The 25,965-nt window shown below is 64.3% G+C and overlaps 10 protein-coding genes across 10 annotated transcripts in view; 4 read left to right on the top strand and 6 right to left on the bottom strand.

Moving 5' to 3' along the window:
* Positions 1-2: 2 nt before the first annotated feature.
* On the top strand, positions 3-1,027 carry F751_2789 (Intracellular protease 1; the record flags this gene model as incomplete). The annotated part of the gene is made up of 4 exons (XM_011402483.1): positions 3-50; positions 144-251; positions 370-476; positions 706-1,027. 4 exons carry the CDS (start codon positions 3-5, stop codon positions 1,025-1,027), a joined length of 585 nt encoding a protein of 194 aa, XP_011400785.1.
* Positions 1,028-1,384: 357 nt separating this feature from the next.
* Positions 1,385-1,686, bottom strand: F751_2790 (H/ACA ribonucleoprotein complex subunit 3; the record flags this gene model as incomplete). The annotated part of the gene is made up of 2 exons (XM_011402484.1): positions 1,385-1,525; positions 1,633-1,686. 2 exons carry the CDS (start codon positions 1,684-1,686, stop codon positions 1,385-1,387), a joined length of 195 nt encoding a protein of 64 aa, XP_011400786.1.
* A 417-nt stretch (positions 1,687-2,103) lies between these two features.
* Positions 2,104-3,702, top strand: F751_2791 (Beta-1,3-galactosyltransferase 15; the record flags this gene model as incomplete). The annotated part of the gene is made up of 4 exons (XM_011402485.1): positions 2,104-2,262; positions 2,542-2,655; positions 2,831-3,306; positions 3,564-3,702. The coding sequence occupies 4 exons, from the start codon at positions 2,104-2,106 to the stop codon at positions 3,700-3,702; spliced, it is 888 nt and encodes a 295-aa protein (XP_011400787.1).
* Positions 3,703-4,084: 382 nt separating this feature from the next.
* On the bottom strand, positions 4,085-10,009 carry F751_2792 (Nucleolysin TIAR; the record flags this gene model as incomplete). Its single annotated transcript, XM_011402486.1, has 12 exons — positions 4,085-4,363; positions 4,518-4,781; positions 4,884-4,972; positions 5,149-5,228; positions 5,416-5,545; positions 5,767-5,890; positions 7,654-7,899; positions 8,089-8,385; positions 8,654-8,776; positions 9,179-9,351; positions 9,625-9,759; positions 9,952-10,009. 12 exons carry the CDS (start codon positions 10,007-10,009, stop codon positions 4,085-4,087), a joined length of 1,998 nt encoding a protein of 665 aa, XP_011400788.1.
* Positions 10,010-11,473: 1,464 nt separating this feature from the next.
* On the bottom strand, positions 11,474-13,891 carry F751_2793 (putative UDP-sugar transporter protein SLC35A5; the record flags this gene model as incomplete). The annotated part of the gene is made up of 6 exons (XM_011402487.1): positions 11,474-11,602; positions 11,838-12,020; positions 12,382-12,927; positions 13,309-13,424; positions 13,580-13,691; positions 13,796-13,891. 6 exons carry the CDS (start codon positions 13,889-13,891, stop codon positions 11,474-11,476), a joined length of 1,182 nt encoding a protein of 393 aa, XP_011400789.1.
* Positions 13,892-14,355: 464 nt separating this feature from the next.
* Positions 14,356-17,402, bottom strand: F751_2794 (hypothetical protein; the record flags this gene model as incomplete). The annotated part of the gene is made up of 7 exons (XM_011402488.1): positions 14,356-14,528; positions 15,412-15,514; positions 15,755-15,910; positions 16,184-16,494; positions 16,570-16,745; positions 16,893-17,114; positions 17,302-17,402. The coding sequence occupies 7 exons, from the start codon at positions 17,400-17,402 to the stop codon at positions 14,356-14,358; spliced, it is 1,242 nt and encodes a 413-aa protein (XP_011400790.1).
* Positions 17,403-18,006: 604 nt separating this feature from the next.
* F751_2795 (Anamorsin-like protein) lies at positions 18,007-19,061 on the top strand (the record flags this gene model as incomplete). Its single annotated transcript, XM_011402489.1, has 4 exons — positions 18,007-18,084; positions 18,360-18,618; positions 18,717-18,841; positions 18,948-19,061. 4 exons carry the CDS (start codon positions 18,007-18,009, stop codon positions 19,059-19,061), a joined length of 576 nt encoding a protein of 191 aa, XP_011400791.1.
* Positions 19,062-19,264: 203 nt separating this feature from the next.
* On the bottom strand, positions 19,265-23,843 carry F751_2796 (Protein CASP; the record flags this gene model as incomplete). The annotated part of the gene is made up of 16 exons (XM_011402490.1): positions 19,265-19,466; positions 19,644-19,806; positions 19,973-20,072; positions 20,251-20,319; positions 20,570-20,674; positions 20,777-20,886; positions 21,068-21,230; positions 21,480-21,623; positions 21,873-21,998; positions 22,147-22,248; positions 22,459-22,548; positions 22,692-22,799; positions 23,005-23,166; positions 23,320-23,407; positions 23,533-23,623; positions 23,777-23,843. 16 exons carry the CDS (start codon positions 23,841-23,843, stop codon positions 19,265-19,267), a joined length of 1,890 nt encoding a protein of 629 aa, XP_011400792.1.
* A 580-nt stretch (positions 23,844-24,423) lies between these two features.
* Positions 24,424-25,544, top strand: F751_2797 (hypothetical protein; the record flags this gene model as incomplete). Its single annotated transcript, XM_011402491.1, has 3 exons — positions 24,424-24,739; positions 24,884-25,185; positions 25,335-25,544. 3 exons carry the CDS (start codon positions 24,424-24,426, stop codon positions 25,542-25,544), a joined length of 828 nt encoding a protein of 275 aa, XP_011400793.1.
* Positions 25,545-25,701: 157 nt separating this feature from the next.
* The window catches only part of F751_2798 (Cactin), a gene marked incomplete at both ends in the record, with an annotated part of 2,021 nt that continues 1,757 nt past the window's right edge, over positions 25,702-25,965 (bottom strand). The window contains one exon of the mRNA XM_011402492.1: positions 25,702-25,795. Within this exon, the coding sequence (XP_011400794.1) occupies positions 25,702-25,795 (94 nt within the window). The remainder of the gene's footprint in view (positions 25,796-25,965) is intronic.

The following is a 25,965-nucleotide window of genomic DNA, read 5'->3' on the forward strand; positions in this document are numbered from 1 at the left end:
GGATGGCGAAGATCCTGCTTCTGGCCGGGGATTTCGTGGAGGTTCTGGAGGTGCGCAAGTGATCGAGCGCAATATTTCTGTACACATGTACTTGCCGTCTGGCCAACAGAACCAACACCAGGAATATTTCATTTTTTCTGCAGGTGTTCGTACCGTTCCAGGCCCTCCAGGCCTTCGGGTTCCAGGTCGACGCCGTAACCCCGGGCAAGAAAAGGGGAGACACCGTTCGCACCGCCGTGCATGACTTCGAGGTGCGCTTTGATAGTAGATGAGTGCATCCCTAATCTAAGGGAGTCCCTGGAAATGCATTGTGTTGATCTTGGAAAAAGGCTTCCTCTCACTCTCAGCACACGCCACTTGGCTCGGCAGGGGGATCAAACGTACACCGAGAAGCGCGGCCACAACTTTACACTGAACTTCGATTTCGACGAGGCCCTCACCAGGCTTGACACCTACGATGGCCTGGTCATCCCCGGGTAGGCTGGGCCGAAAGGCATGGGCAGACATGCTGGGTCTTGGGAGCATGCCATCCTGGTGCGATGCCATGTGCCCAGGAGCACGACAGTGCCGCCCCTTCGTCCACCGTTCTGCCACTATGCTCACGAGCTGGATAGCTTCAGGAATGCATCGCATGGTCATTCATGCCCTTTCTGCATGGCTGGTCTGTGTGAAAACAAATGGTCCTTGCTTCTCCAACCTGTGCAGTGGGAGAGCTCCGGAATACCTGCGCCTCAACCCCCAGGTCCTGCAGATCGTGCGCCACTTCTTCGAGCGCGACGCCCCTGTGGCGGCCATCTGCCACGGCATCCAGATCCTGAGCGCTGCTGGGGTGCTGAAGGGTCGCACCTCCACTGCCTACCCCGCCGTGGCCCCAGAGGTCCGGCTGGCGGGGGGCGAGTTCAGTGAGGTGGAGGCCACGGAGGTGGTCGTCCAGGGCAACCTCATCACGTCCCCTGCCTGGCCCGGGCACCCCAAGTGGCTGGCTGCCTTTGTCAAGGCGCTGGGCTACAACGTGAGCAAGGCGTGATGGCCTGTGGGGTGGCCGCAGAGAGTAAGCTCCTAGGAGGCAAGCCAAGCTGCCGATGACCCTGCGATCGTGCACCTGGTCCTTGTGCATGCAAGAGGCAAAGCTTACAGAGGAGGAAATCAGGATACATGGGGAGGCCCAGGAGTTGCATCAGGGACCATGCCTGGATGCGGTGGGAAGTCTCATCACCCCTCCAAGTGGAGAGTGAGGGAAAAGTATCCCGTCAGCCTCCATGGCCTGAGACTGGCAATTGAGTCGCAGTCTCGGTAAAGTAATAATTTATGCAGGAAGAGCAAAGCTGTCGGCCGATTCACGCCCTGACGCGTGGCACAGCTTGCTCATAGCGGTGCCTCAAGCTCAGTACTCGTGAGCAGGACCCTGGGTGGGGAGCAGCTTGAACCTCCTCTTGGTGGTGATGCGCTCACGGGAGAACTTGTCGTCCGGGGAGAAGCGGGCGGGGTGCGCGGAGGCTGTTGGCACACCTTTGGGATCGAGCTTCTGTGTGAGGAGAGGATGCACGACTGTCAGAGCTAAACCCACGAGACTGCTGCGCCCCGGTAGAGTTTGACCAATCTTTCTCCATGCCCAGCACCTCGCACCCGCACCTTCAGGGTGTAAGAGCGTGTGCCGTCCTCGGCGGTGTAGTACATGAGATACATGCTGGCTGGGTGTGCGCCAAACGAGAAGGCTCACTGGCATGCGCGGCGGGCAGAGATTTGGAGAGCGTCGTATCCCCTACAGGCTTTTCACGCTACTATCAATGCTGACTCTGGTGTAGTATCGATGTGCCGAGACTGAGATGCCGGCCACGGAAAGGGCCGTGCATTCCGCCGGAGGAGGGTGCGCGCGCGAAGCAGTACCTCGGAGGATACTGCCTGTTATGAAAACCTTGCTTACAAGGCGCGTTACACCAGTGCCCGATCTGACATGACGCAATGCTGTCTAGATTTGCCTTTCATGCTTAAACATAGGGATAGTCCATTGCAAGAGTTGAGCATGGTGTCTAGCGCGCGAGGCGCAGGCCGATGAGACTTCGTCAGGTTCGATAGTCGAGGGCGCCCGTCGCGGCAGCGAGCATGCCGACGCGTTGGAGGGCACCCAGCCTCGCCGCGGCCCTGCTCCTGCTCACACACCTGTCTCTGGGCCTGGATCTGCCCCCGCAGCGACCATGTCGCCGGGTGCGCAGCGTGTTCGACCTCCCAGACTTCGCCTCCTGCAGGCGGTGGGGTGCCATGGTGCGGCGCCCCATCTGTGAGGCCCCCAGCCCCGCCTTCCGGGACATGTGCTGCCACGCCGCCTCCTCATTCGTCTCCTCCGCCTGTGCCTGCTGGAGCACGGCCTTCGACGCGGGGCTGGTGGCCGCCGCGGCCGCCGCTGCGGCCGGCTGCGACCCCGGCCTGCCCGGCGTCGGTGGCGAGGCGGCGGGGGCGGGCGAGGCGGCGGGAGTGAGCGAGGCGGCGGGCGACGCCGCCCCCCCGGACGACGTGGTCCTCTTCGTGGGCGTCCTATCCAAGGGCGCGGAGCAAGCGCGGCGCGACGCGATCCGAGCCACCTGGGGCTCCCACCCCGCGCTGCACGCCGTCCGCTTCTTTCTCGCCGCGCCGGCCGATCCGGCCACGCTGCAGCAGGTGTGTGTGGCACGTGGGGGCTGCGGGGCACGGCAGGGCCCGGGATGGTGAGGCCCAAGGCGAATGTGGTCTTTGCTGCTGTTCTGTGAAGAAACACAAAGCCAGAATATTCCTCCGCCCCGCCTGCTTTCCCCACACTCTGGCACTCCCCTCCCCCCCTCTTCCCTCTCTTCAGGTGGAGGCCGAGGTCGCGCGCCACGGCGATGTGACCCTCCTCCGCAACGTCGCCGAGTCCTACTTCAACATCACGCACCAAACGCTGGCGGCCTTGCGCGCCGCGGCCCACGACCGGGCGGCCACGCACGTGCTCAAGGCCGACGACGACTCCTACGTGCGCGTGGCGCCGCTGCTGGACCGCATCCGTGCCGCGCCCGCCGAACGCCTCTTCCTGGGCTTCGTGGAGAGGCCAGGCGGCGGCCCGCACCGTGATCCCCACTCCCGCTGGCACGTCACGCCTGAGGAGTGGCCCGGCGATCGCTACCCACCCTGGGCGCACGGCGCGGGCTACGTGCTCAGCGCCGACCTGGCGCGCGGCGTCGAGCGCCTCGTGCGCCCGCCCCTGTTCAAGCTGGAGGACGTGGCGGTGGGGGAGTGGGTGGAGCGCGTGGCAGCGGACGAGGGCGGGGTGATCAACTACGAGCGAGACGAGAGGTGAGGGGGCTCGGTGATTGGATGGTGGGAGGGCGGGGGATGGGGTGTAATGCAGAAGAATAGATGGGGGGCGGTGGCTGTATGTGCACGGCCTGGCTGCACCCGGCGGGGCTTGCAGGATCTCCCATGTATGACGGAAGCGTGGCCACATCCTGTGCCTCGTCACAGTGAATACACAAGCCTCCAGCCACACGGAGCACCCTGGCTGCTCTTTCCTCCCCCATGCCCCAGAACCCCCAGGCCCCTCCACGCCACAGGTTCAACTTCAATGGCTGCAGGGTGCACGACCTCGTGTCGCACTACATCTCCCCCGCCGGCCAGCGCTGCCTGTGGGACCACCTGGGCAACTGCATGCGGTGCCTGGGCGCGCACATGAGGACACGCACGCATCAATAGCCCCAAGCACTGGTTCGTATCTTGCTTGCCAATCTCATAGCCTCCCTCGTCAGCGTGTCGTCCTCAAGCTTGTCCTCTAAGGCACGGTCATCCCCCCCTGGCCGTCCCCTCATCGTGACACTCACCCTCCCCTGCTGCCTGCCTGCGCACACACACATTTGCTCTGAACCTGCCCCTTGTCGTACTCCTGCCAGGCGACCCAGTAGTCCCTGCTGCCCCCTTTCTTCCCTATTGGTAATTGTCACTATAACTGTGCAAAGGCTTGCAAGCGCTCGTGCATGGACACATTGGACATTGTCTTACAATCAAAGGTGTTACTGGCGAGCAGGTGACACCTTCACGAAAGAATCAAGCATACATCCACACCAGCCCCTCAAGCCAGCTACCAGAGTTTGTAGTCGCTCAGGGATATCAGCACCTCATTCCTGCGCAGGAACCCCGGCACGAGAGGGGAGTTGTACTGCGCGAGCTGCCACGAGGTCGCGTCAGCCGGAGTATGGCCGTCTTCTCGCAGGATATTCCTCAGTTCGGCAGCCTTGGCCGCCGCCAGAGTCTGGTTGGCCGCGCCGGAAAAGGTGGCCACACCCTGGATCTGGGGAGGGCTGCCCGTCACGCGAATGGACTCGTCCGATGCCTGCGGCAGGTCCCTCCCATCCTCGCCCTGGCGTGGGATGCGGGTCAGGGATGGCATGCAGAGGATATGCGGCCCAGAGGAGCGCGTCATGCACGTTGCCATGAGGCCTGCGCCCATGCCCCCCTGCCAACACCACCCGAACTTTCAAATCATGGCGTCCCCACCTCCCCCCCCCACTCACAGCCTCGTCTGCGCCCACAACGAATTGCATGCCGCCCTTATCATCCGTGAGCACGGGTGTGGTCATGGCCAGCTTCCTGCCCCGGCTGTTCTTCCCGCCCAGGTACCCCGCCAGCTTCTGGAAGGCCTGGCCCTGGGCCTCGCCTGCCCGTGTCTCAAGCCCCGTAAAGCCCTCGTACTGTCGAATCTCGTACCGCGGCATCTTCTTCAGGACCAGGTAGCTGGGCGTAGTCAGATCCTGGGGGGTCTGGCGCAGCGTCAGCACCTGGGGAGGTTGGGGGAGCAGGGAGGGACGAGGGTGCGGCAGGCTGGCTGGGGAATCTGCATGCTCACACGCTGTGCTTCCCAGCCCATGACACCCGCCCACCTGGCTGGCGAGGTGCCGCACGGCCTCGAGCGAGAGGTAGGACTGGTTGCTCACCGCGTCCCAGGTATCGATGTGGGAAACGAATTTCCCTGCATGGGGTGGGGATGGGCATGTAGGTGGCTGGCAAGAGCTCATGCGAAGTGGCTTCAGTCAGGAGCCCCCATGTGTGCATACAGGGCATAGGCGTCCAGGCCTGCTTCAAGCACAATCTCAGGCTGAGCTGCCGCCCATCTGCGACACATCGGCCCCATCTTGGCCCCCTCACCGGTGTCGGGGTTCACTGTCATGATGGAGGTGCCCGTGAAGACCGGCTTTGGGTCGTACCAGGGCTTGAGGGGATTGAACCTGTGGAGGTAGGGAGTACAGAGGAGCGTCAGAGGCACCTCGTGCAATGCATGCATGAGGGAGTAGGGTGACGACCTAGGCAATGGGATGGTACGCAGGCTGGGGAGATGGAAGGAATACCCTGCTAGCTCAAACCGACCCCTGACTTTCATCCCCAGCTATGGCGAGCCACGTCGCACCCACCCACCGATTGAAAGACAACTCCATGTCCATCGTCCATCGGGTGGTAAGCTCAAGGGGTCCAGTCCTCCTGATGTCGTGCAAGTGGAACTTGGGACTCAGCGCGATTCGCAGGAAGGAAATGTTCGCCAGGTAGCCTGGGGTGGGGGTGGCGGTGAGCATGGTCTGGTGGCGAGGCGCGGGGAGAGGGGGGTGCCTTGGCCCTGCTTACTGATTGGAAAAACCAGCTGGGGACGAGGGCTGCCTGTGACCTCAGCTCACCGTTCCAATGAGGGAGTCCCAGGGACGAGATCCCCCCACGCATATCACCACCTCCCAACTAGTTCCAGATGATTCTGATCCGGCAGCAGGGACCGACCTCGCAGGGAGGAGAATTTGGAGATCGGGTCTGAAAAGTTCACAGCCTCTTCATAACGGGAGCTGTCGATCCCTTGGTCGTCAAAGAGGTGTTCAAGATCCTTCCACAGAAAAGCCTCAGCATCCTGGATAGAGGAGGAGAACTCAAGTGGGTGCCCGTCGCTCCATATAGAGTCGTGATCACAGCAGTCCAACATTACACAGAGCTTTTTCCAGGGAGATCTCACCTGCATGAGCCGCTCATACGGATCGTGAGAGGTCGAGGGGGCGAGGGGCTGGGAAACCTGGGCGCTCACGCGCTGGTGCCTCCTGGAGGGTTTTTGCATGGTGGGAGTTCCACGTTGGTGCTCCCTCGCCCCGCGCGTCTGGCTCCCGCTACTGCGATGCTGGAGGACAAGGGGGCGGCTGTTGCCGGACAGCTCCTGCGAGGGGTTGCCACCTCGCGAAGCTGCCTGAGCGCGCGGATGAACGTTTATTCCCAACATAACCATTGGTTTTACCACACTATGCAATTTGGGTATCCCTTAAGCAGTGGCGCGGGTTCCTGGGCGCGTGGGTGACCTTGCCGGGCAGGCGGGTTGAAACTGCAGGGATATGAGGTTGGGAGTGGAGAATCAGCATGAAGCACGGCAGCTGGCCCCACCTGTCCTTCCTCCTTCCTCAGGACACCCCCCACCGCCTGTCGGACTCCAGTCGGTACAGGCAATAGCACACAGCCTTATGCTGTTGCGTGCTTGACTTCCTCCTCCTTCACGATGGTGGGATCCCTTGGCCTCCCCTACAGTCATGCGCAATTCGCTGTGGACTTCCCCCTTCCATCATGCACATCTCAATCGGGGTCCCGGCTGCCATCTATAACATGTCTGGAAGCATACCATGGTGGCAGGAAAAATCGTTCAGCCTGATCTGAATGTGCAAGTACTCAAGGAGGCTGTGCTGGAAAATACTGGACCAGTGGCACCGGCCCCACAGCTGGGTCGACCCAGAGCGCCGCCCTGCGTGCCTCGGGCGCACGACGCCTGACGCGTCGAGCGCGGAAAGAATGCGAAGAGGCATGGGGGTGGACAAACTTCAACCATCTGTGATCCAGTGCTGGAATGAGGGAAAGGAGAGATGGGGGAGTGCATGGGGTTCCCATGCTTCCCACGCGCAGCCCTGTCGCGGCCGGCGCAGGTGGGCTGGGCCCCTCGCAAACGGGCAAAGGGGGACCAAGCCGGCGTCCGCTGGCTGTGGCCCAGCGTGGAACAAGGGTGCAATGTGTGCCCAAGCCCGGGGAGACAGAGGGCCTGAGAGCGGAACGGAGAGTGGGGAGGCGCGGGTGGGTGGGGTGTGGGGCCGGACTGCGCCGCCCCCGCGAGCAGAGAACAATGGCATGGGATCAGAGCTCGGCAGTCAGCCTCATATAGACATGGTGTTGGCGTGCCCCATGCACTCAGCGCCCCGGGAGGGGTTTGGCGGGGCTCGGGGAGGGGACGGCGGGACACGTTGCAATCCAGATGGAAAGGGATCGAGCAGGGAGCAGAGGATCTACGTCGCAGGTGGGGTGGGGTGGAGTGGGGAAGGGGGGGAGGGAAAGGGGGAATGATGGAGAGAGAGGACGGAGGGCATATGTGTCAAGGGCGGGCCTGCGCCACCCAAAAGAGAGGGTGACATGAACGTACAATCAACTATAGAAAAACATTGGGTTGTAGGCGCCGGGAGCGCCGAGGGAGGGGCCGGGCTGGCCGCCGCCGGCGTAGGGCTGTCCTGCCCCCCCGCCGCCCTCGCGGCTGGGGTCGGGTCCCAGGGGCATGCCGCCGCCCGGGGCGCCGGCGCCCTCGCCCTGCAGGCCCAGCATGCGCTGGGTGGAGCCCTCCCCGTCCAGCCCGCCCAGCCCCCCGTAGTGTACCACGGGGGGCTGGTAGGGCGGGAGCAGGGAGTGGTTCATAGCCGACGGCAGCGCCGGCAGCATGGGGTTGACCAGGCCGGAGCCCAGCCCACCGGACACCATGCCTGGGGCGGGGGCCGACAGGGCCAGGGGCAGCATGGGGTTCAGCCCCGCGCCCGTGGCCAGCAGCAGGTGGGAGTGCAGGCCGGAGGGGGGTAGGCTGGGGTGCCGTCCCCAGGAGCACTTGAGCACCTTGCTGCCCAGCGGCTATGGCAGGAAGGGTGTTGAGGGTTGGTTTGGGCTTGCAGGCATTTGTGGGGTGGGGAGCGAGCGAGAACTGTGGGGTCCCAGGGTTTGAGGCAGTTGCGGTTCCCCTCTCAAACCAGAGTCACACACGTGCACCAAGGTCTCATTACACCACCGCCCCCCCCCCTCCCCCCCAAAAACAACACACACCTGGGCATTGGAGCCGACGATGGCGCGCACGGCGTCGGCGTGGGAGCGGAACCGCACGAAGCCATACGCGCCCTTGCGATGCAGCTTCATCTCTGCCAGCGCGCCAAAGCTGCTGAAGTGGCGCCGGATCTCGGAGTCGGTCAGCGCCACGTCCAGGTTGCCCACATACACATTGGTGTTGGTGGGGTCGGAGCGGTCCAGCACAGCCGCGTCCACCGGCGCCGCGCTCTCCCCCACCTTGTGCTGCGCCCAGCCGCAGCGCACGCGCCGCGAGCCGATGGTCTGCCCGTGCTGGCCCTGCGGAGATGGCCATGCTTTCCTTGGTGCGTGGTGTTCAAGTGAGAAGGGCCGCCTGGGACGAAGGCGGTCTTCCAGGGAGGCAAGCCAGCAGGGCGCCCAGTGGCACTGCACCAGCACTCCGCCCCCCTCTCACACGCGGACCCCCACCTCCCTCCACCCGTCCTCTGGACGGAAACTTGCCCGTCGCCCCCAACCATGCCCAGACACCCCCCATCCCCGACACACATAACCTACGAAACCACGCGACCGGCGCAGCAGCACACACCTGGATGGCGGCCTCGGCCTGAGCCTTGGTTGCAAAAGACACGAATCCATACCCACGGGAGCGCCCACTGGCATGGTCCCACATCACCCTGGCATCACTGCACCCAGGATAAACCTCAAACGCCTGTGCAGTTGGAGAGTTGAGGAGGGTTGATGAACGCTCGGTGCAGGGGACTGATGGGTGGGAATGGAAGGGTGGGGGCGCTGAGGCAGTGCGTGAGGCAGAGGCCAGAGCGGCATGCAGATGGATGCGGGAGTCATTTCATGGCAGGCAGCCCCGTCTCGCTGCAGTGATGGCCGACTTCTAAGAGCAAGGGGCACGGCTGCCTGTGATGTCACCCCTTCCATTCCTCATTCATTAACAGGCAAGCATGGCATTTGCCGGCGGGGTGGCGCTACTCCTCCCGCCCACGCTGCAGCGAGTTCAACCCTCCGCACCCCGAGTCCATCCACCCTGTCCCGCCCATTTCACAGTCACACCCTCGCACTCCCAGCCATGTCCAACCCACAGCCAGGGGCCCCTCACCGCCGCGAGCATGGCATCTGTGACGTCAGCCGCCAGGTCACCCACGAAGACATGTACGTGGTTTCCGAGCTCCTCCCGCTGCTCCTTCTGGAAGGCCCAGTTGATGCGGACCTCCTGGCCAAAGAGGACGGGCTTGCCCACCAGATCCAGGCCCTCCTGAGCAGAAATGGCATCTGCGAGGGGGTGGGCGAACGGACAGGGGTGTGGATTGCGGGCGACGGGGAATTGGAGATGAAAGGTCGGTGCCGTGGGGAGGATGGAGCCCCTGTCGGCAGGGTGCCCAACAACATTGCCTGGAGCAGGTGGGCCCAGCACCCCCTCAACAACATACAGGGTGTGCGGCAGCCTCTCAGTCGAGTCAGGGCATCATGCATCAGCATAGACGCACCACTGCCCAGCAGATGCCTGCGCCGCTGCTCTACACAAACCCGGCTAAACACTCTCACCTACAAACTTGGCAAAGCCATAGCCTGCCGGGATGCCGGTGGCCTTGTCCTTGATGATCTTGAGCTCCAGCACGCCCCGACACCCAGCAAAAACGTCGTGAAGCATGGCTTCCGAGATGAATGGGTGCAAGTTGCCTGAAAGGGGGAAGGGGAGTTGGAGTATCAAAGTTGAATGTCTGTACTTGGCACTTCGGATTGCAGGGGTGAGCGATGAGAGGCTGTGAGCTGAACAGCCCTGCAAATGCATCAGAGTAGGGGCTTGCTGGGAATGCCCCATCAACTCATGCTCACGATCCTGGATCCAGACTGTTCATGCCCTGCACTTACCCAGGTACAGGGTCTTGTTGCCTGGACCAGACGCGGAATTCCTGTCTGCCTCCTCCATCTGAGAGGGGAGCTGTAGACTCTGGGTAGGGAGACCATACCCCTGCAGGCCATACGCTTGACCATCCGTGAAGAAGTTGAGAGGGGATTGGGCGTCAATGTCAGGGGCGTTAGCCCAGGAGCCTGTTGGGGTCGAGGAGGAGGCGCCCTGGATGAGGTGGAGCACTCTGGGCTGCAGATAGGACACCCTGGAAGCTGCTTTGCAGCTGGGACAAGCCTAGGGCTCCCTGGTCACTCCCTCCACACACCTTGCCCTGTTGAGAGCTGCGCAGATGGGACCCCGGCCCAATCAGTGTAAGTTACGCCATCGGACGGGGGGCTTCCCTGGGTCTGTGGCTGCTGAGAGGCTTTGGGGCCAGCTGCCCCAATGGATTGGCAATTCATCCCCCAGCTCCCTTCACCCACGCGGTCCACAGGTAAATGTGCCAGGCCGAGAAGATTTCAGGTGCTCTGTCGAGAGAGAGATGGACGGGGGTGGAGACACGATCCACCTGCCAGCATGCTGGCAGCCTGAGCAGCCGGGCATGCATTCGCGGATCCCCAGCCGTTACCGTGGGGGTGTCTCGTGCCATACTCCCACAACCAAATTGCGTGCTGACAGCTTTCCGTAGGCAGAGAGATGAATAATCGCGCCCTTCGGCAGAGTTAAAGTGGTACGAGGAGGAAGCGGGAAGGGAGAGCGCGCACGGCCTGAATATTTCTGGACCAACGAGGGGAAGAGGGACCAAGGTGCTGCGTGGTAAGAGAGAAGAGAGATGATCCTCCAAGCGATCCGAAAAGAGCGCAGGCCCTGCCTTGTCGGTGAGGTTTGAAACCCAGCCCGTTCCGGCTGCTTCTATCCCTACAACGGCAACCCGGGGTCACAAGCGGGCCGATCTCCCCCGTGTCGCACCAGTCTCAGGACCGCAGCATTGGCTCCTCGGCGACACACGAGGCATGAAATGTGTTTGAGAGCCGATTTTCAGCTCGCAAGCGGCCAACGAGGGGCGAGGGTTACCAGGCTGGTGACGTAACCATGCGAGCTCGTCGGACCACAGACATGGCAGGCATGTGGTTGAATTCATCTGCCTGAGCCCTGTGTTGCTCCATACGAGAGTATGTATGTTCTCTCTTTAATGGAGCTGTGATGCAGCCGGGCGCCGGCAGCTTATTGCGCTAGCATGCAATCGCGCCGCTGTCACCCGAACAGGCATTCTGATGCCCTGGTGACCCTTGGGGTCGGAAGATTGCCAGATGGGGTGGGGAGTGGAATGCCGCCCTTGGCCCCGATAATTCTCAAAAGAAGATGGGTCCACTAGCAGCTTAGTAGCTGCATGATGCCTCACGCTGCTCAGTAGCACACGCGGGCTCAGCCCGAGCCCACACCGGCGATGTTCCCGAGAGGCCCCTCGAACGCCCCGGTCACCGGACGGCGAATCTACCCTCCCTCCGACCGTTGCCCTTCGCGAGTATTTTAGACAGTACGTTATCGCGGAAGCAATGGCTCCGCCTGCGATATTCTGCGACCGTGCATTCCGCTCTCGGCCGCAGTCACCAGGTCCACCGCCTTCCCCTCCGGTCCACGCAGTGCCAGATGGTCCATGCTGGGCGACACCTGCGGTGCGCACAGGGCGAGGCTGGGTCGATGTATCCACATCGCTGATCGACAGCGCCTAGCTCTCCGATGAACTAGCGAATGAGGAGGACCCCACATGATCACAGCTTGCCTCCCTGCCAGCCCCCTCCATCGCCCCTCGCCCCACCGTGAGCTTAGCAGCGTTGGGCTGGGCACGGGGCGCGGCCGCGCTCCCCGCCCCCGTGCTGAAGAAGATGTGCATGGAGATGAAGACGATGGACACGCCCAGGCAAAAGTTGAGGGTGAGGGCATGCCCGAACAGGGCCGCGCTCATGATCCCCGTGAAAATGGTGGCAATGGTGCTGCTGTACTTCTTCAGGATCGTGTCAGCAAACTTGAAGAAGAAGGAGGACAGGATGCCCTGAAGCGCGTTGTTAACCACCAGCAGGAGGGTCACCTGAAGAGGGGAAGGGGTGGAGAAGGGGGAGGGTAAACTGTTCAAGATGCAGGTTCCTGCCGGCAAAGGGCAGTACAGTCCTGCAAGTTCTTGACAGCGAGGCGCCGCCCAATTGGCACGGCACCCAGGGGAAGTTGGCACGCCACAGGGTTATCTGGCTCCCTGGCATTCCAAACCCACACCCTGCACACTAGAATGTTATGTCAGATCTATCCCAGGTTCATCTGGCCACGGCCAGTCCCCTCGCCCGCCCCAGGCACAGCGTTCAGCCCTCCGCAACCTCCCAGCCTCCTTGCCGGCATCACTCCACCCCTCCATCCCCTCTCATCCCCCCCCCATCTCCAACCTAACCCCCCCTCACCGTGCCAAAGCCGTGGAAGAGGTGGCCGATGCCGGAGCCCTGCGCCCCCGCCACCGCCAGCAGGCCGACGGCGTTGAAGCAGGCGCCGTAAAAGTACAGGAAGAAGTTCTGGAGCAGGACGGAGGTGTCCATGTGCCTCTTCAGCGCCGCCTCGTTGTAGACGGAGGCCAGGGAGGGGATGGTGATGGAGGACAGTGTGAAGGCCACGGCCGCCGGGGTCACGGCGTCCATGCCCCCCACCCCCTGACCCGCGCAGTAGTTGAGCTGGTTCACGGTGATGCCGGCGACCAGCAGGAACAGCGCCTCCCACTGGAAGGTGGTGAAGGAGCGACGCAGCACGCTGCGCATCAGCACTGCGATCACCAGGATCTTGGAGTTGCCCAGCATTTTTGCCGTGGTGGGCTTGAAGTAGAGCTGCATGACAAACTTCAGGTAGTTGTTCACCGCGTACAGCAGCGCCGGCACCGCCAGCAGGCGGTTGTGCGACGCGTCGCGCGCGAAAGATTCCAGGCTGTGCGTCAGGGGAATCCCTGGGCGCCCGGTGCCCTGCGGAGGGGTTGAGTTGGTCGGGTTATGGGGGTCGTTGTGGCTCAAGAGTGGTGGTCAGGGAGAGGGCGGGAGTACAGCAAGGTAGGAGGGGTTGAAACAGACGGGCAAACAGAAAACCTAAAGGGGTATGGCGACCAACACTGGGAAGAGGGCCTGGTCGTTGCGGAGCCGAGTCTCTGAGACTGATGCGCTACCGCGGAGAGGACTGGGACTGCAGAGCCTGGACTCCCAGGACCCCGCCCCGCCAAGGGACATTCACTTCCCATGGCCGCTCCACTTCAAGAGCCCTACACTGCGCAGCATGCACCCTCGCTGGGGCATGACAAGATCAAACACACGCACACTGCCCCCACCACCCAGGCACGCGGAGGAGCTCACGTATGCGATGAGGGTGCCCAGCGCAAAGAGGGTCTTCACCACCTCCACCAGCAGGTTCACGGCAATGGGGTTGAATCCGTAGGAGCCGTCGGCGTCCTTGGACAGGTGGACCAGTACTGGAGCGAGGCCTAAAACCGGGGGGGGGGGTAAGGCTGACGATCAACACAGCACAGCTGCCTCTCAGGGAAATCTCTGCTCTTGAATTTGCAGGCACAGCCTGCCAGGACACAGTCCCTAGGACATCCTGGTCTCCGCAGAGTCCCAAACGTACCTATGAGGAAACAGTCGCCACACACGAGCCAGACCTTCCAGGCATGCCCTCCCACCCTCTTGGCAGGGAGGGCATCCGGGTAGGCCAGGGCCACACTTGCCGCAGGCAGTGTCTGGCGCGAGGAGGGGGGGTGAGCGGAGGACTGGTTGTTGACCAAACACCCTGCGCCATGGGGTGCTTGCACGAATCCTTCCATGCCGCGCTGGCACTCCTCACCTCATCCAGGGGCTTGCTCGGCTTCCTGGAACCACCTGCGAGCGGGGGCAGCCCCCCGGCCCTGGAAGTGCCGGGGAGGGACTCTCCGGCCTGCATGACTCCCGGCCCGAAGGAGTTGCACCCACCCGCGCCGAGCTTCCACGGCCCTGCTCAGGCCAGTGTCGTGATTAGCACCCCCGACACCGTCTAGGTATGGTCCTAAGCGAATCTGCGAGCCAGGCCTCTCTACCAGAATGTCTCACGGAAGTTGAGAGGCGATGGCCACAGCCACTTTGCAGACAGTGAGGGCGTGGCACCTTGAATGAGGGCCTGGACATGAATTCTTGAAGAGCAATTGCGTGTTGGAGCGTGTGCCGGCATTCACCTCGCGCTCTCATACAGCGGAGTTCCGCGGTGGGTACGTGTCGTGCTGGGCGTGCGGAACTGGTCGATTAGTGGCCCTGTTGGCCTGATGCCCAGGACCTCCCCGAGGGGCCTTCACGGCCATTGCAAGTGATGATGCACCCTTCCGACAGCGTGCCGTGTCATGTTTGCATCCGTATCACAGAACAGGTGCCGGCTCACAGGTCACCATAGTCGAGCACGGCCCGGTTGTTCTTCGGGGCGTCGAGGTCGAAGTACTCCTGGTTCGGAGCTGGGCCCCCGGGCTTGCCTCCAGACCCTGGGGCCATGAAGATGGGGCCGCCATTGAAACCTCCACGGCCGCCTCCGCCCCTCCCGCCGCGGTTGCCTCCTGGGAATGAAGGGCGGGGGGAGGGGCATGGATCGAGGGCTGACCCATCGCAGATGCATCAGGGTCGGACGCCCGACTGGCACCCCCATGCTCGCCCCCGCCGACCAGGCCCACTGCCACACCCTGGACCCAGTGACCCAGCGCCGCCCCGCGCCACGCATCTGCACCTCACCTCGTCCGCCGCCGCGCCCGCCCGCCCCCATGTGGCCCAGCACCATGTTCATGGGGGCCATGATCACGGGGGGCATGGCTCCTCCCGCCCCCGGCATCATCAGCCTGGGCACGAGCATGCCTGGCCCACCGGGACCCATGACCATGCCCTGGTCGAAGACCATATGGCCGCCTTCCGGCCCATGTCGCCCGCCTCCCCGTGGCCTGGACACAAGAGGGGGGCCCAGACAGTCGAGGAGGCGTGCACTGGCATTGTGTCTCGTCACCAGAACCTCGGGGCTCAAACGAGCTGTGTGCTTCCTATACCAGATGGTTGGGGGATATCCCCTGCTCCTCCGAAGGAACCCCTCAACCCCCTCTCCCACTCCAAACACCCTACATTCCGTCCCCCGCACCTGCCCATCCCTCGGGCCCCTTGGGGCCCCCTCTGTCGGCCGGCGCCCCGGGCTTCCTCCCGCCGCCGCTTCTCCTCCTGCTTGAACGACCTGGCGTCGAGGAAGGGGCGGCAAGCACACGTCAGCGGGCTGGAACCGAATATCAATGCGGGCTCAGAGGCGGGGGTTGGGTCCCGGCACGCGTTCAGCACGATCAGCTGTACTCCCCTCCGTGCCATGTGGGCCCCACTGACGCCACGGCAAGCCATCCCCCCTGGACATCCTGGGCGACTCCCCTGTCCCTCCTCCCACACGCACTGGAAGTTCTCCCAGTAAACGATGTCCTGGAGGCGCTCCCGCTCCGCCTGCCAGCACGTGCGCGTGCTTGTTACGGATGTGCTTCTCCACAAACTCCCGCGCCACAAACAGCTTGGCGGAGAGCTGGAAGGGAAAGGGGGGGGGGGGGGTGAAGGGGCGTTTGACAGATGGCACACGGCATGAGACACAGGGGTGCTCCTCCCACCACCCGAGACCCTATGCCCAGCCAGGGAGCGGGCATCCCCCCATTTCCAGTCTCACCCAATGCACCCTTTTCCCCGTGCACAGGCCTGCCTGCCTTTCCCTCCCCTCTCTTCCGACACACCATCGCAAAGCAAAGCATACCGCCGTGTCACAGCCCACCTTGTTGCCCCACTTATTGTCCTCGTGCTTGACGATGGCATCCTCGATGAACTGGGTCACGCCGGCCTCCACGTACTCCTCCCGCATGGCGGCCTGCGCGGCCTCGCCGTGGTCCAGCCGGTGCTGCCAGTGCCTGTGCAGGCGGCCCTGGAAGGCCTGGGCCTCTGCCGCGCCGGGCGCGCCGGCCTCAGACCCGTCCCGGGCCTCCGAAACGGCCGGCGCTGGAGGGGTGTCGTCCGGCGCCGGCGCATCCGCTGCGGCCTCCTCGCCGCTGTCGGCGGCGCTCGGCTCCGCGGCCTCGGGCTCCCCGCGTGACGCGGGCGCGGGCGGGGCCGCCGCCTCGCGGCGCTGCGTCAGGCGCGCCGCCCGTCTCGCCTCCTCCGGCGCGTCGCCCAGCTCGCGCGCGCCATAAAAGTCCAGGCCGTGCACGGCCCAGAGGTACCGCCGGGCGGCGTCCAACCTCTCCAACACGCCCTCGCCGGCCGCCCCTGTGGCAGCGGGGCCAGGGGCGGGCGAGGCGTCGGTGGCGACGGCCTCGGGGTCTGGTGCCGCCACAGCATCCCCCGCCTCGGCGGCGCCGGAGCTCGCAGGCCCCGCGCCAGCCTCTGGCCCCGCGTTCCCGGCCTCGGCGGCGGCTGGGGTGGCGTGGTCGCCGCTGGGGTGTGCGGGATCGTCGCCCCCGGCGCCCACCCCCGCCTCGGCGTCCAGCTTGGCGACGAGCGCCGTCGCCAGCTCGAGGTCTGCGGCGGCCAGGGAGGGGCTCGCGGCGGCCGCCGGGGCGGGGGGCGGGGGCGGGGGCGGCGGCTGCCGGGCACGCGCGTCGCCGGCCTCGCCCGCCAGCCTGCCCCTCCACCCAGTCGGCCCGGGGCCCAGGCTGTCCAGGTCGGCGTGCGGCCCTTGCTTGGCGAAGGCCGCGGCCGCGGCGCGGACCGCCTCCCACCGCTGCTCCAGGGCCTTGCGCAGCTCGCGGGGGTCAAACTGCTGGCGCAGGCTGTCGGGCAACGGCGGAGAGAAGCCCGGGTGAATGCTTTCGGAGCGAGTATGGATGCAAGGACGTGCACACGCCAGGCATTGGGCCCTGCAGGCGCAGCGTCTCGACAATCGCGGCCTCCCCATCCCCCTTCGAGCCTCGCCACACCTGGGGTCGTTCTTGCGCTGCTCGAACTCGGCCTTGACGGATCCACCCCAGAAGTCGGCGAGGTACTGCTTGTACTGCACCCCGGCCTCCTCCACACCCACGCTGTCGTCCAGGGACAGGGCAAACTCGCGGAAGCTGACGGGCTCGTCACGGCCGGTGCGGCGACGATCCTCCGGGCCACGGGCGTAGCCCCCGCGTCGTCCGCGGCCGCCACCCACGCCTCTGCACCAGGGGGCGTGGGGACATGTGCACGCGTCACCCTGGTGATCCAGCCACTTTGAACCTGCCAGCATGCTGCGATGGTCACACCCCCCTCTGGCTCTCACGCTACGCCGGGCCCTGCGCAGTGAAACAGACTCCAACCACCATGCTACGACAGGAAGAGCCAGGCACGGCCGTGGGGCTTCACCTGTCGTACTCATCGCCACGGAACCGCTTTTCGTAGGGCGGTGAGCGGTCCCGGCGATACCTGTCGGGACTGGGGCTGCGCGGACGCCTCCTGTCCCCCATCGGACCAGGTCCGTAGGGCATCCTCCTGTCCTCGCGCCGCGGACTGCGCCTCCTGTCCCCGCCCCTCATCATGGCCGCCCACTCGCTGGCAACCTCCCTGAACAGGAAGCGACGGCACCGTCACTACAGGCCCAGGCATGGGGGAGGGAGGGATGAGGACTCCTGGATTGTCCAGTAGTTTCTGTGTAATGCAGACAAGGGGAGAAAGCATCGACCCCAGGTCCCTCGGCAGGATGGTGCCAGGGAAGTAAGGCACGGTGATGGCCGGTCTGCACCCCATCTCCTGCTCGTCAACAGTGCCGAACACGCGGGCACGCACCTGACTTCCAGGGATCTGAGAATCCCACCGAGCACCAGCTGGGAGTTCGTACCTTGGCTTGCTCCCCAGGCTGCACTGGCACCCAGGACCTCCTGCAAGGTGATGATTGGAAATCGAGAAACTTTTGAGAAGCGTCGTGCATTCTGCTTGTGTTTTCTCCCCATATGCGACCACATTCTTGAACAGACTACAACAAAACAATAACTGAAAGGCTTAATCAGCGGACTCATACATTAGCAAGCGTGCCCTGCTAAGAGCAAGGACTTAGAGACGTCCCAGTCTGACATGGCGCTCCTCGCTGTGACAGGAACAATTGTCGACACGGCCTTCGTACAGGAGATTGCTGCAGCGCATGCATTAGCTGTGTCTAGTCTCAAGCTAGTCACTCAGGCGACGAAGCTGGAGGACAAAGCTCTCCCCGCGAGCGCATTTGACACGGTCGTCTCGGTTGCTAGCACGTCTGGGGAACACAGCCTTGCCTACCTGGGCAGGCTTGCACTCTGTCTGAGACCTGGAGGGGCGCTTGTAGTTTCTGAGCCGGTGAGTCAATTTCTTCGAAACCGTTTGGTGGAGCGGACGATGATGTATTCCATCCACTGAACTCAGGGAGCAATGTGCCCCCTCCTCATTGCTGGCAGGGTGCGTCTCCAGCTGGACTCCAGAAGAATCTCACCCTAGCTGGCCTGGGCACTGCATCAGCAGGCCCCCTGGACAGCGTCGTCTCTTCCAAGCCGGCATGGGAGACCGGCGCGAGAGCCGCAATCTCCCTCAGGAAGAAGCCGGCTGCAGTTCAGGCCGCACCTGCCTGGAAGCTGAGCGTTGACGACGAGGACGATGACATCATCGACGATGAGCAGCTGCTCACAGCAGAGGACCTCGTTCGCCCTGCACCAGCAGGTGAGGTCGGACTGCAGCTGGGTTTTGTGAGGTTGGCGTTTTCTGTAAGATCACTCACCCCCATCCATCCCTGCCACTCCATCTTGTGCAATCCGCAGCGGCGGGTTGCGGCCCCGCAGCGAGCAAAGCGTGCAAGAACTGCACATGTGGACGTGCCGAGGCTACCGAGCCGGTCAAGCTGACCAAGGCCATGCTGGAGAAGCCGACCTCCGGCTGTGGGAGTGTGAGTGGGCGTGGCCTCGAGGGCGGGGGGGCTGCTGGTGGGTGGGCCTCCCCGACTGGACTTGCCCACGAATAAGTGTCATCAACACCACAACCCGCCCACGCAGTGTGCGCTGGGGGACGCCTACCGCTGCGGCGGCTGCCCGTACCGCGGCCTCCCCGCTTTTGAGCTGGGCAAGAAGATCGAGCTGCCCTCAGACTTCCTGGTGACAGACGCGTGAGGCGGCACCCAGGCGCAGCAGGGCTGAAGACAGTGTCTGTGCCAGGGCGGGCTGCCTGCAGCGCCCCCAGCCTGTCTGGTGCACCCATGTAGTATAACAGTGATCTGCACCCTCCCAGAGCTCCAGTTCAGTGTTCCTCAAGGGGCGGGGAGGGACGTCACCGGAACAGTTCTGAGCCGAAGGCCCTGCAGCATCGCAGCTCCTCACCGGCCCCTCACGAGGGCGAGCAGCGCCCCCAGCAGGCGCCTGCCCTGCGCCCCCGTGACTGGGTCCACAGCCCTCAGCACATCCCCCGTCGCGGTGGCGTTCAGGGCGGGCACGGCCGCGTTCAGGGCCTGCGCGGCCGCCAGCTTGCTGCAGGACGCCTCTATCGAGGTCATGGCCGACATGTCCTTGTGCGCGGACCTGCAGGCGGCGATGGGGGGGGGGGGGGTTGGTCCTTGGTGAAGCGCAGACGAGGGCGCAGCCAGTGCACCCACCCCATGCGCTGCCGGCGGGCCCCTCAACCCGCCGCCCTCCGCAGGCGTTCCTCGATCCCAGCCCACGCATCAGGCGCTCCCACTCGCTGCAGCGGCAGCCCACCTGGCCAGGACGAGGAAGATGACGCAGTGGAGGACCAGGGCGTAGGCCATCAGCGCCGACCTGGCAGTACGCGACCCCGCCACCACCGCCCCGATGCGGTACGCGGCGCGCTCTGTCAGCGGCATGCCCCGCGTCGCCGCCGTCCTCTCCTTGGCTCGGAACGCTGGGAGGAGATGGAGAGAAGGGGAAAGGTTGACGGATGAGGAGTGGGCGGCGTGGGGCAGCAGGCATGACAGGTTTCGGATGCAGCAGGCAAGCAGCAGGGTCGTGTGCTGCGCCAGGGCACCTCCTCTCCGGGCGACATCTGGGCCCTCCCGCTGCTGACCCACCGTTGAAGGGGTTGACGCCGTCCTCGTACTGCTTCATGTACCGCCCCACCGCGTCCGCCCCGCTCTCCACGTCCCCCTCGGCCTGGACCCGGCCATAGCTCTGCAGGCCGGGCGCGGCGGTGGCTCGGGGACAGGGTTGTTTCATCTTTGGGGCAGTGATGCCTTGCAATAAATGTCCCCCCCCCCCGCCCTTCCCCCCCGGGGGGGGGCCTTGCTCCCGCCCACACTCCCTCAGAGTGTCCTGCAAACGCCCCGCCTGAAGTTGACGCCCGACGCACCTGGACATACTTGAGCCGCTCCGCGAGCGCCAGGTTGTCGGCCCTCGCCGCCTCCAGATCGTTCCCAGCCTGGCGTTGTGGATGAGAGCGCGTCATAATGAAGAGGGGGGGAGGGCATGGCAGGCGCGAAAGGCCGGGGGCGCCAGGGCCCAACTCCTGCACCCGGGAGCGCTCAGGGTCGCCGGGGGTGGAGTCTGTGCATCGCTGTCATGCGTGCTCCGCAAACCCTAGTGCGACCCAGCCAGTCCGCAGGGAGCACAGCTCCCCCTCCTGCATGCATCCAGTCGAACCACGCCCGAGCCGCCCCACACGCTCCCACCCGTGCCAGCTGCTGCGTCTGCACGAGCAGGTGCTCCTCCAGCTCGCGCACGCGCGCACGGAAGCGGTCCCGCTGCCCGCTCATCACCGCCAGCATGGAGGGCGCCTCGCCTTCCCTGCCGCCGCCCGCGGCGGCGCCAGGATCGGGGCCGGCGCCCGGGCCGCCGTCGGGCCCCTGCTCCGCGGGCCCCGACCCAGAGGCCGCCACCTGGCGCTGCGCCAGCACCAGGTCCTCCTCCAGGCGGCCAGCCAGCTGCTGCGCGGCTTCCAGCTCGGACGCCAAGGAAGCCGCCTGCGCCTCGGCCGCGTCGCTCGCGCCTGAGGAGTTGGGGTGGCACGGCTTTGAGGGGCTGGGTGCCTCCAGGCATGTGACAGGACTTGCGGTGCACGCGGTGGAGCAGAGCCCATGTGCAGCCTGCTCTCACCCCACCCCTCCCGTCCTCAACATGCCCCACCCTAGAGCCTTCTCACCCCCCCCAATAGCACAAGCACCACCCACTCTGCGCCTGGGTGGCCGCCAGCCGCGCCAGGGTGAGCTCGTGCTCCAGCCGCCGGCTGCGCTCCGCCAGCGCGGCCGTCACGCCGTCCAGGCCCTCTGCACCCGCGCTCTCTCCGTAGCCCAGGGTCTGGAGCAGGCGCACCTGCTGCCGCAGCTCGGCCACCTTGCGGTGAGAGGGGAGGAGGGAAGTGGGTGCTGCATGACGGTGCATGGGTCGGGCAGGTTTGACCACTGGGGCCAGCCAGGCACGAGCTTCCCAACGGGTGGGGAAGGTTTTGAATGTTCTGAGACCCTGTGCCTGGGGTACCTAGAGTGCTGCATTCCACAACCACACCACAGCATCCAGGCCATCATTTCGCGGGATCTAGGACCCTCCCTGCCCACCCAGTCGGCCCTGCCCACCAGGCCCCACCTCTTCCTGCGTCGGCCTGGAAGCCAGAGCGGCCTCCAGAGCCGCGCTCTGGCTGCTCTGGGCCTCCAGCAGAGCCCGCACCCCCTCCAGCTTTGAGTCGGCGGCCGCGCCGGACTGAGCCAGCTCCTCCCTGGCAGCCCGCAGCTGTGGAGGAGGGCGTGCGGAGGTCGGCGTCGGTCGTCTGCACGTCGGAGGAGAGCCCTGCCGGGGAATAGCATTGCAGCGAGCACCCAAGCAACCGGTGCCCGCAGGGTCACCTGACCCGCGCGCCACCAGCAACCCCCTCCCAAAGACCCCAGTGGGCCCTGGCGCGCGTGGTCGTTGCACAGACACTGCACGCTCGTCCCGACAGCCGGCCCTCGTGGTACACCAACCCCCATGTCCCCCGCTCACTTCGGAGGCCAGGCGCCCCGCAAGCTCCCGCTGGACGTACAGCTCCTGCCGCAGGGCCTCCTCCGTTCCCGAGCGGTCGACGGGCTCAGGGGCGCTCGATCCCTCGCCACTCCGCTCTCCCTGTGCCTGCTGGCAGGGCGTTGAGGGCTGCGAGGGTGAAAAGGATTCTGGATGGCGCGCCACCGGTACAACCCCCGGCTGCAGCTCCCAGGCCGTCGTGCAAGCTGCAAGGCCTCGACCAGGCCCGCCCCACGACACAGATCCAGGCATCCACCTTCTCGAGCATGGCTTCGTGCTCCTTTTCCAGCAGCGCCAGCCTGGCCTGCGCCCTCTCCATCTCCTCCACGGCCAGGTCCAGCTCGGATCGAAGGTTCACCTGACGGACGCAGACAGTGGGCAAGCTACTGACGATATTGGCATCATGTGGTGGCCCTGGGCACTCCCTCTGGTATAGAAATACACCAAGCGCCCCTTGCACCCAACCAGGGCTCCAACGCATGGCAGTCCACCCTCTCGACACACGGCGCTCAAATTCCTAGCATGATCCCCGACTCTTCTTCCCTTCACTCACACACCCCATCAGTACCTGCTCCTCCTCGCTGCGAGACTGCATGGTCATGACCTGGGTCTGGGAGGCCTGGTGCAGCCGCCGCATGGCCTCCACGCTGGCCTGGGCCTGGAAGGAGAAGACAGCGGAGTACAGGGATTTGTCGAGGATCTTCCCCCCAGCATCCCAGAGTCCTGGCCTGCCAGGGGCGGGACCAATGCAGAACGGCAGGCCAATCCTGCCCTGCGCTGGCCCCCATCGGGACATCCCACCTGTGCCAGCTCGTCGGCAAGCCTTTCTTCACGCTGGCGCATCTCGGCGACGATCGCTTCTTGTGCCTCTTCTGCGGCGCTGCGCTTGCTCTCTTTCACTTGTCGGTCCTGGGGCAGTTCCAGGAGGGTTGGGGCAGCTTTAAATACAATGCAGGTGGACAGGCAAGCGGGCAGATTCTTGATTGTGCTCCTGGAAACTTTGGGCAAGCAACGCACCAAGAATGTCCAATGTCTTCACCATCCCAGCAAGAGTCCTCATTCTGAGCAGCATCCCTTCATCCCGCTCCCAAGCCATCTCTTGAGTGCTCCTCACCTTTTCTTCAACCTGGGCCTCCAGACTCCGGACCTTCTCCTCCAATCGCCGGATGGTAAGGTCCTGGTTCCGCAGCGCTGAGCTCTCTTCCTTATACTCTGCCAGCTCCTGAGCCAGGCGGTTGGCCCGTGCTTCAGCGGCTGTGCATTTGGACGCCAGCTCCTGTTTGTGACGGGTGAGGGAAAGGGATTCTTGGCACGACTGACAGGTTAAGGCAGCAAAACACCGCCACGACAGCATCGATGCTCTTCAAGATTCTCCACGGTCATTAAATGCTGGACAGCGCTCAAGCATGCCTCCCTCTGAGGACCTCACCACTCCAAGCGCGAGCGAGGGAGTGGGGTCGGGAGCATCATACAGGCGCTGGTACAACTCGAGGAAAGCGGATTCGCCAGTCTTGGCCCTGCAGCATTGGGAGGAGTTGTAAGGGAGTAGAGGGCCTTTATGCTAGAGAGTCCGGGTTTAAGTGCATGTTTTGCAGTCTCTGGTACCAGAAAATGAGGTGTTGACATGAAGGTCTCATCACACCTGTTGGTGAGCCTGTCGATCTCCTCCTGGTAGGCCCGCAGCAAAGGGCCAACCTCCTTGGAAACCTCTGGGGGAAGCTTCTTCCTCAGCTCTGCAGAAAATTGTGTTTGACAGGGAGCTTGGTGACGTACTCTCTGATGAAAATAGATGCCAGAGTCTGTTCGCACGCGGCAAGACCTCCCAGTTGACTTCTCACTCCAGCACAAAGTCTCGGCAGTGCAGTTGGGGCGCCCAACCCCCATACCTTTTGTGTTCCCAGCCAGCTCCTTTCGGCTCCTAAGGGAGGCTTCCTGTGCCTCTGCCAGGGCCATGGCCTGCCCGTCGAGCTGTGTGCGCAAACCATCCAGATCAAACTCTGCACCAGGAGTCCAGGGAGGAGCCACACGTGATCATGGAGATCTGTCCCATTCTCAGCGAGCAGAGCCCTCCCTTTGTTGCCAGTAACGATCCAGTACCTTTCCAAAAGGCTTGCACGCTCACAGCCGGGCTCGGGTCGGATGCAGGCCCTACGGCACTCGTGGACTCTGCGGCCATCGTCACCAGGCTTGCCCTGTCCCGAGGCTAGTGCATATAAATTTTCTGTGCGGTCCCTGAAGCGGATCTAGCCTTCCTGGAGATGGGCGGGGGGCCAGGCGCAGACCGCTGCGATGGTATTTTCGTCTCGGTGCGCCTTCCGGTCGTTGTGCTTTAGCGCGCGCGGATCGCTAGCACATGATCCGAATGGACGGTTCACAGCCTCGCCAGCAGGGGGCACGTTCAAGAATCATCACTTCACCATTCAGTGAATCCAAGCGCAACTTCGATATACCACCCACCGTCCTGATCCCATGGCTTTCGTCGCGGGCCTGTCGACCACCTCTTAACCCCGTTACCCCACTCTTCTCTGGGGGCATGTTGGGCGCTCTGCACCCTGCAGAGCTTCAGAGCTGCCACATATCTCGCTTGTCATGGTTTAAAAGAGCACCCGCTGGGCGAGCTCGAGCTGCTGGACGCAGGTGGCAGGTCCCCCGCGCCGAGCACCAGGAGGCTCCCGCAAAGGCTGGGCGCGACGCCCTCGCAGGCCTTGATGCCGGGGCCCTGTGCCTGGAGATAGAGCCCGGCAGCAATAACTCCCGCTGCATCTACGCCAGCACCGACGTGCCGGCCCCCAAGGAGACCCTCTGGCGACTGCTCACCGACTACCAGCACCTCAATGACTTCATCCCGGGTGCGTTGTTGTGGGAACCCCTGGCCAGGCCGGCACTCGGACCTGTCGCCAGTCTTGCAATTTGAGCCTGACGTGGCCGTAAGCGCCAGCCACCGTGTGCTCCCCCATCCTGAAATCCCCAACCTCCAAGTCTTCCTCTCCCAGGCCTGGCCGTCAACCAGGAGCTGGAGTCCTTTCCCGACGGCTGCAAACTGCTCCAGGTGGGGCAGCAGGAGCTGGCCCTGGGCTTCAAATTCACGGCGCGGTGCGTGCTGAACATCCGGGAGCACCCCGACGGCATCCCTGGCCGCCTGCTGGGACCCAATGGCGGCAGCGGGGCTGGCAATGGTGATCGTGGCCGGTCCGCGCCGCTAGACGGCTCCTCCTTCCCTGCGCCGCGCTCGCAGATGGGGACCGCTGCGCCGCACGCCGACATCGTGTTCGAGTCGGTGCAGGGCGATTTCCAGGTACTCGTAGGGCTTGGAGAGGGGGGAGCTGGGCTCCTATCAGGAGCGGCTGTTGTGAGCCCATTGCGCACTGTCTGGCTGTACATGGACTCCCGTGTCATCGCCACCCCTGCCCAACCCTCCCCCCTCCCAAACCACTCGAGCAACAGGTGTTCAAGGGCCTGTGGCGGATGCAGGCCCGGGACACCTCGCGCGCCCACCTGTCCTACTCCCTATTCGTCCGGCCGCAGCGCTGGCTCCCCGTGCAACTGGTGCAGCCCCGCATCGAGCAGGAGATCCGGGCCAACCTGCTTGCCGTCTGCCGGCACGCCGCCTGCTGCCACGCGGCGGCGGGCGGGGGCGAGCCGGACGCCACCTGACGTGGTCAATTCTTTTCATCTTGCCCAAGGGCGCGCGCTGATGCCGTGCACGTCCTCAGTTTCCATGCCGTGTGAGAGCCTCGGGCATGCAGAGGCAGGGGCAGGAGGGGGGCCGGGCAGCACAGGTCTTCTGGGATGGTAGGAGGTCGGCGCCTCGTCATCGCCTGTAGCGCTGCCTCCTGAAGTTGAAGTAGACGTGCAGGATGCCGCGGTCGAAGACGGACTTGAAGCCTTTCTTGTGATTGTACTCCCTGCGTGCGTGCGTGTGAGGGTGCTGTGTGCCGCGGTTGTGTGGCGCTCACTCCTCTTGCGGTCCAGGTTACCAAGACGATGACCTTTGCTTGGGCCTGTCGATCCCTGCGGCACCACCATCCACCAAGGACACCCCCCCCCCCCTTTGACAAACACCCAAAACGTAGCG

Source organism: Auxenochlorella protothecoides, assembly GCF_000733215.1.
Source record: "Auxenochlorella protothecoides strain 0710 unplaced genomic scaffold scaffold3, whole genome shotgun sequence".
Taxonomy (NCBI): domain Eukaryota; kingdom Viridiplantae; phylum Chlorophyta; class Trebouxiophyceae; order Chlorellales; family Chlorellaceae; genus Auxenochlorella; species Auxenochlorella protothecoides.